Here is a 17008-nt window from a genome sequence, read left to right as displayed (position 1 = left end):
CGGCTACCAGGAGCTGCTGTCAGTCTCTCATCAAGGTAAACGCTTCCAAATCAGTGTTTCTCTCAAGCAATGCCCTGGCACACTCCCAGGCCACTCTCGGTACACGTAAGGAGTTGTTAGCTTTGAACGCTTTCCAAGTTCAATGAAGGACATTTTAATTATGGTTGTCTTGGGTGCAGGCAGAGCAACCAGGCAAGATCCCAGCCCCAGCAGGGCTCCCTCCACCAGGGGTGGGAGCCAGTGCTCTTGAGTCTCACACCTGCACAGGGTCCAGAGGGCATTGAGACTTGTTTGGGAGATTCTTCCAGACTCTGTTGAGGGAGCACTGAGAGCCAAGGCTTGGGAAGCTGGCATGACGTCTGGCATTGTTTTGTAGACTTTCTCAGGATGGCAGGCAACTTGCAAAACCATCCCGACAAGATGAGCAGGAAGTGTCTTGCATCACTGGCTCTAAGAAGGAGCCAGGAGAATCTGACCTGGATATTCTCATGAGGCTAAGAACCTCAGCGGCAAGGCCCACACCTGCTGCATCCTCTAAAGATGCAGCATTGTACCAAGCAAGGGGCGGGCACTTGACAGCCACTTTCCAAATTCATCCAAAGTTAGATGCTTGCAGAGACACTTGGGCCAGTTTTTCACCCCAAGACACAACATCCAAATGAATGGGCAGAGCCTGAAGAAGTGCTGAGAAAGGAACCTTGAACCTCCAAGGGGAGGATGGAAAGATAGATGGGCAGACACTGCCAACTAGTCACTTGAAAGCCATTATTAACGTTCTTCTCCCTTGATTTATTCTGCTAAAGAGGCTGGAAGGCAAAATGCTCAATGTCCCAGCCTTGCCTGCAGCAAGGGGTGGCCGTAAGACCCAGCTCTGGCTGATGAGACATAAGTGGAAGACTGCCACTTGCAAGAAAACTCCTGCTTTCCTAAGGGGACATATTAAGTTTCAGGGCCCTTTTGGCCACTTTGCTTTGCAACTCGTTTCTGCTTCAAAGGCAGATATGATGCCTGGAAGTGCAGCAACCACTTTGTAACCATAAGGCAACAATCCAACCACTAAAGATGACAGAAAATAAAGACGGGAGAGCATCAGTGACCCTTGAGGTGCTGGCCAAGTTCAGGCATCTGATTATGTGAGAAAAGTAAACCTCTTCATGTAAATGCCACAGTTAGTTGGGGTTTATGTTTCTTACAGCCAAATGCAGTCTTGACTGACACAGATGGGAAGCAAGAGAAGATGGTCAAAATCAGGACTGAGGAGCACGTCAGGAAGTATGTGAGTCCTAATAACCTAGATGCTGAGTGTCTGGAAAGGACAGGTGAGAAGGGCCAGAACAAACACCGTCGCCAAAGTCCAGAGGCCCAGGCCACACCCAGAGCCCCCAAAATGAAGGATACTAAACCAAGATCAAATGTGCACTGACCTGCCCCTTCCCTCAGCCAAATGGCTGCTCTGGGACCTGCTGGCCCCTGAAGAAAGAGAGAAGAGGGGGCTTTTGAAAGGGGTATGGGAGGACAATCGTATGGAGTGGGGCTTTGTGGAGCTGTGCGCGGGACTCTCCAAGGGTGGCTGCCTCCAGAGCACACATGGGATGAAGGTGCCCACGCTCAGCACCAGCAAGCAAGGCATCGAAGCAGGGCTCAGCTCCCGCCACACTGTCCTGCAAAGCACCGAATGAGTGAGCACATTTCTCAGCCAGGGGGAGCAGCAGATGCAGCCAGGAGGGAGGCTCAAAGCACGGCTAAGCGCAGGCTGGAGGCATGGAGGGGGCGTCTAAAGGGGGCCCACCTTCCGCCGTTGGAGTGCTCTTAGCATCAGAGGTTTCAGAGCCCAGTTCCTCAGATCCGTCCTCAGCGGGGGTCTGCAGGGGAGATTCTGGAACACACATGGTGAGGCCTCAGAATGGCGGCCTCTCCCCAGCGCCCTCTTTTGATCTCAGGAGGAACTGGGGAGCAGTGTCTTGTGGAGCTGATAATTGCTCCCCACGGAAACAGTTGGAACACGGCCTTGTGACAAACCCACAAAGGGGACCAACCCCACCTCCCTCCCTGCCAACATGACTGTGCCCCACACCAGGGCCATCAGACGAGGACACAGGTGATGTGCATTTGCTCCTGGGTGACAGGAGAAAGTGCCTCTTAACCAGCTAGTGGTGCCACCTGAGGCAAAGGTTGGTCAACGGGCAGCAAATACCAGAAAGCCCAGTTACGCATGAACCTTCTGCTTTGTTCATTGCTATTAATTAACAAGTAGACACCTAGGAAAACACTCAGAGATCCAACCCCTTCCTTGGAAAAGGAGTCAGCTCAGGGCAGACACGGTGCTTACTTCTAAGTGGACATTGGGTGGTGTTTGGATGCCATCAAGCGTCCATAGAAAGATCTCCAAGGACTGATGGACAAGCTGTGAGTTACATTTGAAATGGCAGCCATGGGTACCTACAAGAAAACTGTCCTTTCAGAATGGGAAGCTTGGGCAAGAGAGGCCCAAATGATCACAGTGGTTGACAACCACACCCTCCACCAATAATGTCCTTAGTAAGGCAGCTTTTGTTGGCTTAATAGAAATGAGAAAACTACCTCCTCCTCCTAGAAGGACTGAATTGTCCCTTCCCTGTGGTACTTTGGCCACTGGGAGTCAATCTGCCCTGGTTATTTTATGGGCTTATCAATGCATCCTGCAGTATCCGGGGCTGAGCAGGTCAAGACCTTACCCTCTGGAAGGTTGAGACTTCTTGAGAGCCTGATGTATACAGAGCTGAGTGCTAGGTACTGGGAAGGGATAAAACGCTCAGAAGATACAGCCTGTGCTCTGGGAGTACACACTCTCCTGAGGGAGGAAGGATGGCCACACACAGCAAAAGACTCCAGGGCAGGCCCAGGGCCAGCCGATAGGGTCCTCCTGGAGGTGCCCTACCAGGAAGCGGGAGTTATAGGCTAGAGAGCATGGGACCAAGGGGCAAGATGGCTGGGTTCAAGTCCCAGTTCCACTTCTTTCTGGTCAGGTGGACTTGGACCTGCCTCTCAGGGCCTCTGTTTCCTCATTTGTAAAATGGGTGAGATGACCTCAACTCTACCTGCCTCCTCCTAGAGTTGCTGGGAGAATCCCATGAGTGAATGTTGGTAAAAGCACCTTCAAATCATGAGGATTTATACATGTGGATCTAGTTCTCATTGATGTAAAGGAGCCAAATGTTTATGGGGGCAGCCCTGGGCTTCCCTTCAATTCAGTCCCACCTGGGCTGTCTACAGGGGACCATTGTAGTAAATCATGGCTCAAACCATGATGGGTGGGTGGATGGATGGATGGATGAATGGGTGGATGGATGAATGGGTGGATGGATGAATGGGTGGATGGATGGATGGATGATTGGATGAATGTATTATTGGATAGATGACTGGATGGACGGGTGAATTACTGAATGATTAGATGGATGTATAATTATAAGGATGGATATATGAATTAATAATTAGTTGGATGTATGAATGTATAATTGGATAGAGGTATGACTGGATGTATAATTATATGGATGTGTGTATGTATAATTGAACGACTAGATGCATGTATGAATGTATAATTGGATGGATGTGTAATTGGATATATGATTGGATGATTGGATGGATGGGTGGATGGATGGATGGGTGATGTGTAGATGATTGCATGTATGTATGATTGATTGGATAAAGATATGGGTGGATGGATGGATGGATGAATGGATGGATGGATGAATGGATGATGTCTAGATGACATATGTATGATCAAATGGATAATGGGTTGGATACAGGAAGGAATGGATGGATAATTGGATGAATCAATGGAGAATGAATGAGGTACAGATGTATGGTTGGATGTATGTATGATGGATGGATGATTGATGGATGGAAGAAAGGATAGATGGATAAATGGATAGATGGAGCCGGTGATGTACAGATGTATGACTGGATATATGTATGATTGGATGGATGATAGGAAGGATGAAGGAAGGGATGGATGGATGGATGAATAGAGGGAAGAATGGATGATGTACAGATATATGATTGGATGTACGTATGATTGGATGGATGATAGGATGGATGAAGGAATGGATGGATGGATGGATGGATGGATGGATGGATGGGTGGGTGGTGTATAGATGACTGGATGTATGTATGATTGGGTGGATGGAGGAAGATATGGGTGGATGGATGGGTGGATAGATGGATGGATGTGATGGTAGCATGTAAAGCTTCCATCAGAATTTCTGAGTTCTTTGCCAGTACCTCTTAGTCATCTTCCCTCAGCTTCTCCTGTGCCTGGCAATGCATGCCCAGAAAAGCCTCTCCAGTCTTCCCAGTGGTGTCTCAGCCATCAGATCAGTGGTTCCTCAGCTCTCAGCTCAGTGAATTCACTCCCCTCTGTATGACAGAAATTCCTCACTCTTCATGCACATGGTGGCTGAATGGGTTTCCTCTGCTGTCTAATTGCCCTATTCATGGGTTACACTCAACTCTGGATAGATCAGAGCCTCTAGAGAGGCAGATGGGGCCCAAATCCTGGCTCTACCACCTATCTGTTGTGTGATGCTGACCAAATTACCTAACCTCCCTCTGCCTCAGTTTTCTCCCTTGTATAATGGGCATGGGAGTAGCTCCACTGGCTCACAGGGCTTCTGTCAGCATGAAACTGTTGAATGCTTATTTAAAGCACTTTGTACCATGCCTGGCAGATGAGAAACCCCCAATAAGTGGCAGTGATTATTTTCAGTCCTTGTCACCTTGGTTGAAGGGCCCAATGTAGCACTGCTCACGCTCACCAGCAGGAACTTGACTATTTTATTTAGTGCCGATGGTGGTGATGCAGATATGGAATCGACTGGGAATCCTGGAGGGCCCCTAGCAGGTAGCTGACCATTGCACCAGATGGACAAAGTGGCTCTGGTCATATGAGGAAAAGTCAAGCATCACGTTGTAGTCACAGATCCCATCAAGCACATGGGGACTTTTAGTCTGGAAACTGCAAACACTCCCTCTGTGGCACAGACTGCTGAGGGTCCACCTGGTGTCCATTCTCTACCTTCCTTGGGAACAGAGCCCTGATATGATATAGAAAAGAGCTGTGCCCAGTTAAAAGGCCACATCTGCCAGCTTCCTGGGCAGGCAGGGGTGGCTGATGAGAAGCTAAGGGAAGTCATTGGATAGGAAGTCCAGGAAAATGTCTGGATGGGAGGAGCTCAGCTGAGAGGGTCTCCCTTTGTGCCCAGCTCATACCCTTCCTCCTTTTCCAGGGGCCTTTCTGAACATGAGACATCTTGAACATGGAAGTCACATACTCAGAATGGTGTTTTTTTTTTTTTTTTTTTTTTCTGGCTATATGAAAAGATCATTGTCAGTTCACTGGCTGTACAAAACAGGTTGGGTACCAGAATTGGCCTGTGGGTCATAGTTTTTGGAGCCCTGCTTTAAGGAATGGCTCTGGGGCCTTGGTGGGAGACAGGATGAAGGGAGGAGGGTGTAAAGGTCTCAGGGCTGCTGTTGCAAAACCAAGGTTTGTGGTGAGGAGGTCTGTGTTGGATGGAATGGAGGTGAGGTCCCTGGGTGCTGTGGAGGGTTGTGGGAGGAACTGGCCAGGGTCATGATGGACAAGTTGATGGTGGTACCACCAACAGCAGTAGAGAAACCAGTAATGGCCCAGGATGGGGGAGCACAGAGTTTGGTTTTTACTTGTTAGGCTTGGGCATTCAGTGGAGTTGTCCCTTGGGCGACAGGAAGGCTCTGTTGAACTCTGAGAAAGGCACTCCACCTGGAGCGGGAATAATTTAGAGTCAGTTTCAGGATGGGGCTGGTTCTGTGCATGAAACAGAATGAGAAGATGAAAAAAAGGCAAGTGGAGTTCAAGTGCACTGTGAGATCAGACACCTCACACCCTTTGTTAAAACACCATCCCTGGACACCTGGCCCTGGCTGCACCCATCCCACAAAGAACAGCTCATCCTAAACAAGCTTCCAGCACGAACATAGCTCCTTGGTCCTGGAGCTTGTAAGAGCCTGCAAACTGCCCCAAGGCGGCTTTGGACAAATGATAAGGCAGCATCACGCAGACTTCTGGGGCATCTATATGGGCATGATGGTCCTCCTTTCCCCAATCTGTTCCCAGCTTGAGCCCTACAGTCCTTATCATTTGCATTGGTCTCCTTGTTAAATTCCTTGGAAGTAGTGAAGGAGGAAGAAGCCCCATTTGCATGTCTTATCTGGAAGGCATAACAAGTTAACTCATCAACACCTTTTAATTCATTAGGGTGCACTAGTTTATAGGTAACCAACTTTCATCTACTTTTCAGCTCTGTTGGGCAGGTATCCAGCCATATTTCAACTCTTAGCATCCACTTAGACACTCTTTGTTCTGGTATTTAACATGTAGTTTCTTGTCTTCTGTCACTTATTTAAAATGTTGTTAGTAAAGTGACACCTTCTGCCAAGTCAAACCTGTCACACCCGACATAAAAACAGCTCCTTGTAAGCTTTCAGTAGCAAGAATTACTTTGATGAGGATTATGAACACCTTAAGTATTACTTGCTTTCTTGGAAAGTATATTCTTTGGGTAAGCAATTTATCTTCAAATGCTTTCCTTTCAGAGCAATTTCAAAAAGGTTGGCAATTTAGATTTTGCATTTTTGCATACAGTATATATAGTGCATATATATATACACACACATATGTTTTGGCATAGAACTTCTGATCATGTTTTATGTGAAAGCATTGAATAGTTTTAGCAAACATATTTTAGGCAACTCAAACACTAACTTTGTGAACTTGTCCTCACTTTACACATTAAATTTAGTTTCTCTTCAGAAAATAAGAGTGGTAAAACCCACTTCTTTCCCAGACTTTATTTCATTTTTGTTTTTTGAGACAGGGTCTCGCTCTGTTGCCCAGGTTGGAGTACAGTGGTACAATCACAGCTCACTGCAGCCTCAAACTCCTGGGCTCAGATGATTCTCCCACATTAGTCCCCCAAGTTGCTGGGACTACAGGAGTGCGCCACCACACCTGGCTAATTTTTGTATTCTTTGTAGAGATGGGATTTCACCACATTGCCCAGGCTGGCCTCAAACTCCTGGGCTCAAGCAATCCACCTGCCTCAGCCTTCCAAAGTGCCGGGATTACAGGCATTAGCCACTGCACCTGGTCTCCTGGAGTTAATTTTAAAGGAACTTGTTATTTTGGAACAGTTTTAGATTTACAGAAAACTTGTGAAGTTAGTACAGAGAGTATACCCCACATCCAGTTCCCCTGTTATGAACATCTTACAGGATCATGGTACATTTGCTACAGCATAACACATATTTTAAACTTACTCTAAGCCAGGCTGCCCTGCCTCTAAATAGAATGTCATTTTTCACTGGCACAATTCATATGAGGCATCTGTTGTGATTCTAACTTGAATTCCACCCAAGAGAGTTTAATAACTGAAGTTCCAAGCGGGCTTGGTGGAAAGAGTGACAAGGGGGAAATATGGCCCATGTGGGGGTGCAGCCATGGACCTGCTCCGGCAGCCCACAGTCTGAGCACGAGGCTCCTTTGTCATCTGTGAAGCGGATGTCATCCACCTCACGGGCTGTTGTGAGCGTCACCTATTGCCAATAGTAGAGTGCTACAAAAACATCCCAATTAGCATTCTGAGGTAGTTCCCTTATAAGTAGGGTGGCATTTACTATCACCCAAATCAGGACACTTGAAAGAGAAAGCAGCACTATTTTTTTTTTTTTTTTTTGAGAAGGAGTAGACTGGGAGCAGTGGCTCGTGCCTGTAATCCCAGCACTTTGGGAGGCTGAGGTGGGCAGATCATGAGGTCAGGAGTCCGAGACCAGCCTGGCCAACATGGTAAAACCCTGTCTCTAGTAAAAATACAAAAATTAGCTGGGCGTGGTGGCGGGTGCCTGTAATCCTAGCTACTTGGGAGACTGAGGCAGGAGAATCGCTTGAACCCAGGAGGCGGAGGTTGCGGTGAGCCGAGATGGCACCACTGCACTCCAGCCTTGGCGACAGAGCGAGACTCTGTCTTAAAAACAAAAAACAAAACAAAACAAAAAACCCAAAAAAACAGAGAGAGAGAAGGAGTCTCTCCTTAACATGGTTTCACCATGTTAACCAGGCTCGTCTTGGACTCCTGACCTCCTGATCCACCCACATCGGCCTCCCAAAGTGCTGGGATTGCAGGCGTGAGCCACTGTGCCCAGCCTGAAAGCAGCACTATTTTTTTTTTTCTCTTGAGATGGAGTTTCGCGCTTATTGCCCAGGCTGGAGTGCAATGGCATGATCTCGGCTCACTGCAACCTCCGCCTCTCAGGTTCAATGGATCCTCCTGCCTCAGCCTCCCGAGTAACTGGGACTACAGGCGCCCACCACCATACCCGGTTAGTTTTTGTATTTTTAGTAGAGATGGGGGTTTCACCATGTTGGCCAGGCTGGTCTTGAACTTCTGACCTCGTGATCCACCCACCTCAGCCTCCCAAAGTGCTGGGATTACAGGCATGAGCCACCACCCCCAGTTGAAAGCAGCATGATGCAAACAGATGCGCTGGGATAGGCTGGGACACCCACACCCCGGTCCCAGGCACCTGGTGAGGGAACTCTTTATCTCTTTGTCAGGAAAAGAGGTCCCCAATCCCAGTTTCCCCCAACAGCACCAACTGCCAGGGGGCAGCTTGGAGAAAGTGGTTTCAACAGGCTAACCTTCGGGGTTGAGGTCTTGGAGGCTACCACCCCTCACTTAATACATCCTGAGCACCAGGGTTGGGGGGGACAGGGTAGGCAGTATTGCAGGATGGAGAGGAGGAAGGGATGGGAAACAGCAGAGAAAGAAAAAATGGAATGGGGAGAGGAGAGGGAAAGCAGGAGCGAGGAAAGTGGGAGAGGAGGTGGAAAAGTTTAGTGGAGGGGGACACAGTGAGGAAGGGACTGAGAAAGATTTATTTATTATTATTATAATTTGACATGGGAGTCTCACTCTGTTGCCCAGGCTGGAGTGCAGTGATGGGATCTTGGCTCACTGCAACCTCTGCCTCCTGGGCTCAAGTGATCCTCCTGCCTCAGCCTCTTGAGTAGCTGGGACTATAGGTGCATGCCACTATGCCCAGATAATTTTAAAAATTATTATCTGTAGAGACGAGGTCCCACTATGTTGCCCAGGCTGGTCTGGAACTCCTGGGCTCAAGCGATCCTCCCGCCACAGCCTCCCAAAGTGCTGGGATTACAGGTGTGAGCCACCATGCCCAGCCTCTAAGAAGGATTCAAAGGAGAAAACAGATCTCCTAGCTTGGAGCCTCTCAGCTGGCCTCCCTGGGGAGCTGAATCTGGCAGCATTGGCTGGAGCCATCAGAAAGCACATTTCCATCTTTCCATCACCACGTGATGGCTGACCTCAGGCAGGGAGGCTGCACCGAGCTGCATTCCCCTCTCCCTCTCACCTCCTCACCAAGAGCTTCTCGGACACCTCTGAGCAGCCCCTGCTCCTGCAAAGTGCCCATGTCTTCCTTCACCTCCCCCCAACCTACCTGCACCCACTTTCCTAATTCCCAAATTCCTCATAATCCAACACCTTCCCTGATTCAACAGATGGAAATCTGAAATGAGCCTCGCAACCAGTCCTGGAACCTCTCCAAGCTGGGATGGCCACTCACGGTGTGAGAAAGCTGGTGGTCCCAGCTTCCCACACTCAGGGAACCTCCCAGAGACCCCACTCACTCCAGTGATCTTCCTGAATAGACGTATCCAGTAGGGGTCACTTCCCACCTTGGAACTCCATGGCTTCCATCCACTACCCATACCCTGAGCTGCAACGTGTTTTCTTATTTTTAGCATTAAAAGAGAAAAGTAGAGTGTTTGCCATTTTGCTTGCTTAGAAATGGGTATAGAGGCAGGGACTGAGTCCACCCTGCCCTCGGGCTGCACCGTGGGCTGTTGCTGTGAGCACTCACTGCTAGCGACACCCGTGGAAAGAAGGGCTCCTTGTAGCACAAGCCAGCACTGAGACAACCTGGACCAACCTTGAGACAACCTGAGACAACAACCTGGTCCAACCCTTGGACCAACTTGGCACTCCAGCAGTGGGTGAAGGGCCTGCATGGGGAGATAGAGGGAGGGCTGTGTGCTCCGTGGGGTCCCGGACCATGTGGTCTGACAGTGAAATGAAACATTTCATTTGGAAAGAGAAAGGAAGAGGCAAAGTCAATTTGGCCAAACGATGGTATTATAGAATATTTAGAAGTTGATGTCATTTATTAATGTGGCTACAGTAAGAATCCCAGGGCTAACCAACTCTTGCTAAAGAGAGGCCAGTCAGGCCTGATCTAAGGAAGGATAAAAAGCAATGTTTAAAGTCACATATTTTACATGCTAATCAATACTACTGATTTATAAGCTAACAGGTGTGGCTAACGCCTCAGAAAGTACCCTGTATTTGAGAGATTGTCAAGCCCCTGCAATCTTTGTCCCTACATTCACTCATGTGGGTAACTCAAGGTAAATTTCTTCTTTTTTTTTTTCTCCAACAGGGTCTTGCTCTGTTGCTCAGGCTGGAGTGCAGTTTCATAATCACAGCTCACTGCAACCTTGAACTCCTGGGCTCTAGTGATTCTTCCGCCTCAGCATCCTGAGTAGCTAGGACTATAGACATGCACCACAACACCCAGCTAATTTTTAAATTCTTCTTAGAGACGGGGTCTTGCTATGTTGCCCAGGCTGGTCTCAAATTCCTGGCCTCAAGGGATCCTCTTGCCTGGGCCTTCCAAAGTGCTGGGATTATAGGCGTGAGCCACCGTGCCTGGCCATTATCTCACTGTTTGAGTTATCTTGGCCCACTCAAATTAATGAGGTTTCACTCTACTAACAATCTAAGACAATAATGTATTTAAAACTTCTTTACAATTCTGGATGCAAATTGTTCCTGCCACCCCTTGGCTTACAGTAGTCTGGGCCTGCTGTGCATGGCTGTCCACTAACCTTTCAGGCCAGCGTCCGTGTCACCCTCTTGGTCTTGGAGCATGGTGTAGCCCTCTTGATCTTTCCTGTCCCCCAACCCGTACGTCCCAGCGTGATCTTCCATCACATCGAACTCCTGGCGGGGCTCAGCCATCCTGGTTCAAGGCTCGCCTGGAGAAAGAAGAGGGGAGGATAAGTTCCGGGGAGTGTTGGGGGGCAGAGGGGGGGTGAAGAGAGAGAGGAGCCCCTCCTCCCAGTTGATGGCAGGCAGCTGTCAGCCTCCCCATCACCCTCTCCAACAGCTAGGTGCCCATCCTCATCCCGTGCTCCATATTCCTGCCCAAGTGTTATTTACGTCTATCCGCATGCTTAATTTACCAACACATTCAGTTCACATTCAAAACCACCAGGTGAGGGCCAGGCATGGTGGCTCACACCTGTCATCCCAGCACTTTGGGAGGCCGAGGTGGGTGGATCACCTGAGGTCAGAAGATCGAGGCCAACCTGGCCAACATGGTGAAACCCCATCTCTACTAAAAATACAATAATTAGCCAGGCATGTGGCAGGTGCCTATAATCCCAGCTACTCGGGAGACTGAGGCAGGAGAATCAATTGAACCTGGCAGGTGGAGACTGCAGTGAGCCGAGATTACACTACTGCACTCCAGCCTGGGTGACAGGGCGAGACTCGGTCTCGAAACAAAAACAAAACGAAACAAACAAACCCACCAGGTGAAGTAGGTAAGGTGGGCCCGACTTGTTATTCCCAGCTCTCTTTCCACTTCATTAAAAAAATCAATGCTGCGGCCAGGTGCGGTGGCTCAAGCCTGTCATCCAGCACTTTGGGAGGCCGAGGTGGGTGGATCACTGAGGTCAGAAGATCGAGGCCAACCTGGCCAACATGGTGAAACCCCATCTCTACTAAAAATACAATAATTAGCCAGGCATGTGGCAGGTGCCTATAATCCCAGCTACTCGGGAGACTGAGGCAGGAGAATCAATTGAACCTGGCAGGTGGAGACTGCAGTGAGCCGAGATTACACTACTGCACTCCAGCCTGGGTGACAGGGCGAGACTCGGTCTCGAAACAAAAACAAAACGAAACAAACAAACCCACCAGGTGAAGTAGGTAAGGTGGGCCCGACTTGTTATTCCCAGCTCTCTTTCCACTTCATTAAAAAAATCAATGCTGCGGCCAGGTGCGGTGGCTCAAGCCTGTCATCCCAGCACTTTGGGAGGCCGAGACGGGCAGATCACGAGGTCAGGAGATCGAGACCATCCTGGCTAACACGGTGAAACCCCGTCTCTACTAAAAAAATACAAAAAACTGGCCGGGCGCGGTGGCTCAAGCCTGTAATCCCAGCACTTTGGGAGGCCGAGACGGGCGGATCACGAGGTCAGGAGATCGAGACCATCCTGGCCAAAATGGTGAAACCCCGTCTCTACTAAAAAAAATACAAAACCTAGCCGGGCGAGGTGGCGGGCGCCTGTAGTCCCAGCTACTCGGGAGGCTGAGGCAGGAGAATGGCGTGAACCCGGGAGGCGGAGCTTGCAGTGAGCTGAGATCCGGCCACTGCACTCCAGCCTGGGCGACAGAGCGAGACTCCGTCTCAAAAAAAAAAAAAAAAAAAAAAAAAAAAAAAAAAAAAATACAAAAAACTAGCCGGGCGAGGTGGTGGGCGCCTGTAGTCCCAGCTACTCGGGAGACTGAGGCAGGAGAATGGCGTAAACCCGGGAGGCGGAGCTTGCAGTGAGCTGAGATCTGGCCACTGCACCCCAGCCTGGGCGACAGAGTGAGACTCTGTCTCAAAAAAAAAAAAAAAAAAAAAAAATCAATCCTGCTGCCTAGCAGTTTGCTCTTTCTCTTCAGTGGTGAAGGTTGGACTGAACAGGAGAGAATGGCATCAGCAGAGCACATCTGGTAAGGAAAGTGAGGTACGGAGAAGTGAAGGGATGGTTCAATCAGATGCCAACTGGCAGCAAAACCAACTCTTGACCCATCGGGGGTGTCCTGACTCCTCTAGCTCTGAGCTCGCTGGCTTCCCTGGAGTCAGGCTGTGGCCCCCACTCACCGCACCGTCACACACCAGGTCCCCCAGGTGTGCGTTCCAACGGTGGCTCTCCCAGTGTGCTGAGAAGCACCACACAGGACCCAGTCGGGGCACGAGGCTTGGGATCTGAAGAGCAACACATACCCTTTTTCCCCAAAAGCCCCAGCAGAGAGATGCTGCTTCAGCTCAACAAAGCCGGACAGAAACTACCATTTGCTCACACTTTGTCCTCATCTTTATTGTGAATTATTATTATAATTATTATTATTTTAAAAATAACTCATAACTTTGAATTTCTGAACTTTGTTTTTTTTTTGTTTGTTTTTTTGAGAGAGAGTCTCACTTTGTTGCCAGGCTGGAGTGCAGTGGTGCTATCTCTGCTCCCTGCAGCCCAGACGAGCTAGCCAATTCGGGTTGTCCCATTCAACCTGCAGCTAAAGCTTTGTGAACACTAAGAAGTTTAACGAACACAGTGGTTTTGTTCTTTGGATTTGATCGATTCCTTTCAATGACCAAGTTTCTCCTCTTGGAACATGGTGGACAGAGCTGTGAAAGTAAAAGTAAAAATCAGATGTGCTGGCTTTTCTTTCACATTTGCATATTTTCATATTCATAGCTCATGGCTATAGGACGCCTGAATTTTCTTTTTTTTTTCTTTTTTTTTTTTGGCCCCTGTGAATAATCTAGGATAAATGCTTTGTAGGTTTTTTTTGCGGGGAGAGGGGACGGGGTCTCACTATGTTGCCCAGGTTGGTCTCAAACTTCTGGGCTGAAGTGACCTTCCCATTTCCGCCTCCCAAAGCGTTGGGATTACAGGTATAAGCTGCTAGCATGCCTGGCTCTATTCATATTTTGAGTAAAACAGTACTTTGCTATTTCTTCATGAGAAAAGTAATACAATCTTATTATAGAAAATGTATTTATACAAAGCAAGATGGGAAGAGAAAATCATCCCTCTGCCCAGAAATGATTACTGTTGACATCCTGCCATACCAGACTTTGACAGTCATGGATTCAGCTTTTGGAATTTTGGTCCATCATAAGTGACGTGAGATTCCAGGAGAGGCGGCACATGCCATCTGGCTGAGGAATAAATCTGAACCCCTCTTCCTCTCCGGGGGCTGTACGCGAGTGAGGCACTTAGTAGGGAGTGAGCCCAATCCTCCCGGCTGCCCTGTCTCATCCCAACACGGCTCTGCTGTTCTCAGTCCTCCAGGGCACACAGTGACTCTGATGAAGAGGCAAAAATGCCATTGCTTTGTGAAAAATGGCCTTGAAGCAAAAGAGAACATTTTGATCACATTTGAAAAGGCAGATACTTTGTGGTACGAGGGCTTGACTTCTAATGAATGTATAACAGGAAAGATCAGGCACTTGCACAAACGTGTCTGTTTTCATGAATCTGTGGATTTACAAAGGTTTGGGAATGTATGTTAAGGATCTGTGATATTTCCCTCTAGCCTCTTATTCTATGCATTAAAAAATATAGTTGCAATTTCCTGACCTCGTGATCCACCTGCCTTGGCCTCCCAAAGTGCTGGGATTACAGGCGTGAGCCTCTGCGCCAACCCCCTCTCATTCTTTTTGCTTCTCTGTTCAGGTCTCAGTGCTCATTCTAACGACTTGTGTGGACTCTTAATTTATGAATAACATTAACCCTTGATCATATTTGTGGCAACTGTCTTCTCCAGTTGCCTTTTATTTTGGTTTCTGATGGTTTTTGATAGGCAGGGTTTAATTTTTATATAGTCAAATCTGTTTTCCTTTGTGATTTATTCCATTGCTCTATGGTATAGAAAGATCACCCATTTTCTTCTAGGTTTTTAGTGGTCTAATTTTTTACATTTATTGATTCATTTGGAATATTTTTAGGTTTAAGATGGAGAGAGGTTGAAAACTTTCTCCCCAAACATAACAGCTAAAGCCAATGGACCCAGGCCTATTTGCAGACCAATCTGCCCTCTTTCCCAGGTGAATGCACCATGTACTCTGTCCCGTTTATCTGTCAATTTTGGTGCTAGAGCCTCCTGATTTAAGCTTTGGATCTCAAGTATTATTCTCTAGGTGGGCTCAGATATCATTTTCTTTTTCAAAATTATTTGACCTTCTTGTAAGTTTTGTCTTCCAGATGTACTTTAGATTTTTTTTTTTCCTGCAAATTCTCAAAGCTCCATTGGGATTTCGGCTGGAATTGTATTATAGGCCAAAACTATAAAAACTGCTCTCTTCATATTTAGTTTTCCCACCCAAGAGCACAGTATGTTTTTCCATTTTCTTCTGGTTTCTGAATCTCTCAGTTGGGGGTGGAATGTAGTCCCGCACCCTTCCTGCCATGGCCACATCGCCCGGGGCTTTACACTGTTTTCGTGAACGGGCCTCTCCCCGTCAACACACGGATGATTAATTAACCAGGGCTCTGGGGCTCACAGCAGAGATGTGGCTGGGGCACCAATCATGGCTGGGGTGCCAGTGCCGGGGCCGCCACAGTGGCAGTGGTTCCATCAGAGGTTTCCAGGGAATGAACAGGAGAGCCATTTCCCAAGCCTCGTTTGATCAGACAGATGTGATTCCCTCAGTGGAAAACCTCTCTCCATGAACTTGTGAAAAGAAGCTGCTAGAGTTCAAGATGAGTTTCACATGATGAGCCCCATCTGCTCTGGTCTCTATGTTTGAGGTCAGTTGTCCCCAATGCAGTGGTTGCCTATATTCTAAATGCGTGGGTTCTAAAGAGAGCAGCTCCCTTTAGAGAGAGCCTCTGAAGGAGCCTGGGAACTGTGAGAATCCAGGAGCCCACATGCTGGACAGCTCACTATGCTGTGTTCATCACCAAGTCCCAAAGCCCCCCTGCAGTGTCCTGAAAAGACAGGCTGGTGGTGAGGAAAGTTCTCTTCCCTTGGTCACTGAGTCCTGCCAGCCCCAGCCCACTGCCCACACACTGCGCCCCCATCCATCAGCTCATTCCTTTGCACACAGCCAGAGCAGGTCAAAGGCACCATTTGGCCAGCCAGGCTCGACCTGGGCCTGGTCATGAGCACTAACTCTAAGTAGACCCTGGCCACCTAAAATGTGTCTCAACCGTTCTCAATGGGCAAATTAGGTATACATTAAAATGGAAGGAGGCTAGGCCCCATGGCTCACACCTGTAATCCCAGCACTTTGGGAGGCCAAGGCAGGCAGATCACCTGAGGTCAGGAGCTAAGACAAGCCTGGCCAACATGGTGAAACCTCATCTCTACCAAAAATACAAAAATTAGCCGGGTGTGGTGGGGCACCCCTGTAATCCCAGCTACTTGGAAGGCTGAGGCTAGAGAATCGCTTGAACCTGGGAGGCGGAGGTTGCGGTGAGCTGAGATTGTGCCACTGCACTCCTGCCTGGGCAATAGAGTGAGACTCCTCTCAAAAAGAAAAAAAAAACCAAAAAAACAAAAAGGAGTGTTTGTGCTGTGTGAGCCATTCTCCCCTCTGCCTTATGTTGGATTCTTAGAGGTGGCTTGCAGCATGTCCATCTTAGGTCCCACGTGGGGCAGGATTGCTTGTGTTGTGGCTGTGAACACCCCTTCTCTGCACATCAACACATCACCAAGTCTGTGGCGATGGGGTAAACCACTGAACACGCTGGCTGCTCCCCACTCACCTGTAGGTAGGTGAGGTGGCTGGCTTGGACTTTGTCCACAGGCAGGGGCAACACCACAGAGGTGCCCTAGGTGAATTTTTTTTTTTTTTTTGAGGCGGAGTCTCGCTCTGTCGCCCGGACTGGAGTGCAGTGGCCAGATCTCAGCTCACTGCAAGCTCCGCCTCCCGGGTTTACGCCATTCTCCTGCCTCAGCCTCCCGAGTAGCTGGGACTAGAGGCGCCCGCCACCTCGCCCGGCTAGTTTTTGTATTTTTAGTAGAGACGGGGTTTCACCGTGTTAGCCAGGATGGTCTCGATCTCCTGACCTTGTGATCCGCCCGTCTCGGCCTCCCAAAGTGCTGGGATTACAGGCTTGAGCCACCGC

General features: G+C 48.7%; 1 protein-coding gene across 23 annotated transcripts in view; it reads right to left on the bottom strand.

Annotated features, from left to right (window-relative positions):
• Positions 1-17008, bottom strand: part of MAPT (microtubule associated protein tau) — a 135680-nt gene that overhangs the window by 55314 nt on the left and 63358 nt on the right. For 19 of the 23 annotated variants that reach the window (XM_033218824.1, XM_033218988.1, XM_033219370.1 and 16 more), the window contains exons 2-3: positions 10982-11131; positions 1790-1876 (exon numbers count right to left, since the gene is read on the bottom strand). In XM_033218824.1, coding sequence (XP_033074715.1) covers positions 1790-1876; positions 10982-11114 — 220 coding nt within the window. In that variant the 5' untranslated portion in view covers positions 11115-11131. The remainder of the gene's footprint in view (positions 1-1789; positions 1877-10981; positions 11132-17008) is intronic. The other 4 variants (XM_033219695.1, XM_033219560.1, XM_033218573.1 and 1 more) reach the window with 1 other exon arrangement.

The sequence above is a fragment of the Trachypithecus francoisi genome, unplaced genomic scaffold (genome assembly GCF_009764315.1).
Source record: "Trachypithecus francoisi isolate TF-2019V2 unplaced genomic scaffold, Tfra_2.0 Contig00057_ERROPOS647011, whole genome shotgun sequence".
Classification (NCBI taxonomy): domain Eukaryota; kingdom Metazoa; phylum Chordata; class Mammalia; order Primates; family Cercopithecidae; genus Trachypithecus; species Trachypithecus francoisi.
Note: the sequence above shows the minus strand (reverse complement) of the source record. Positions and strands in the feature narration are given on the sequence as shown.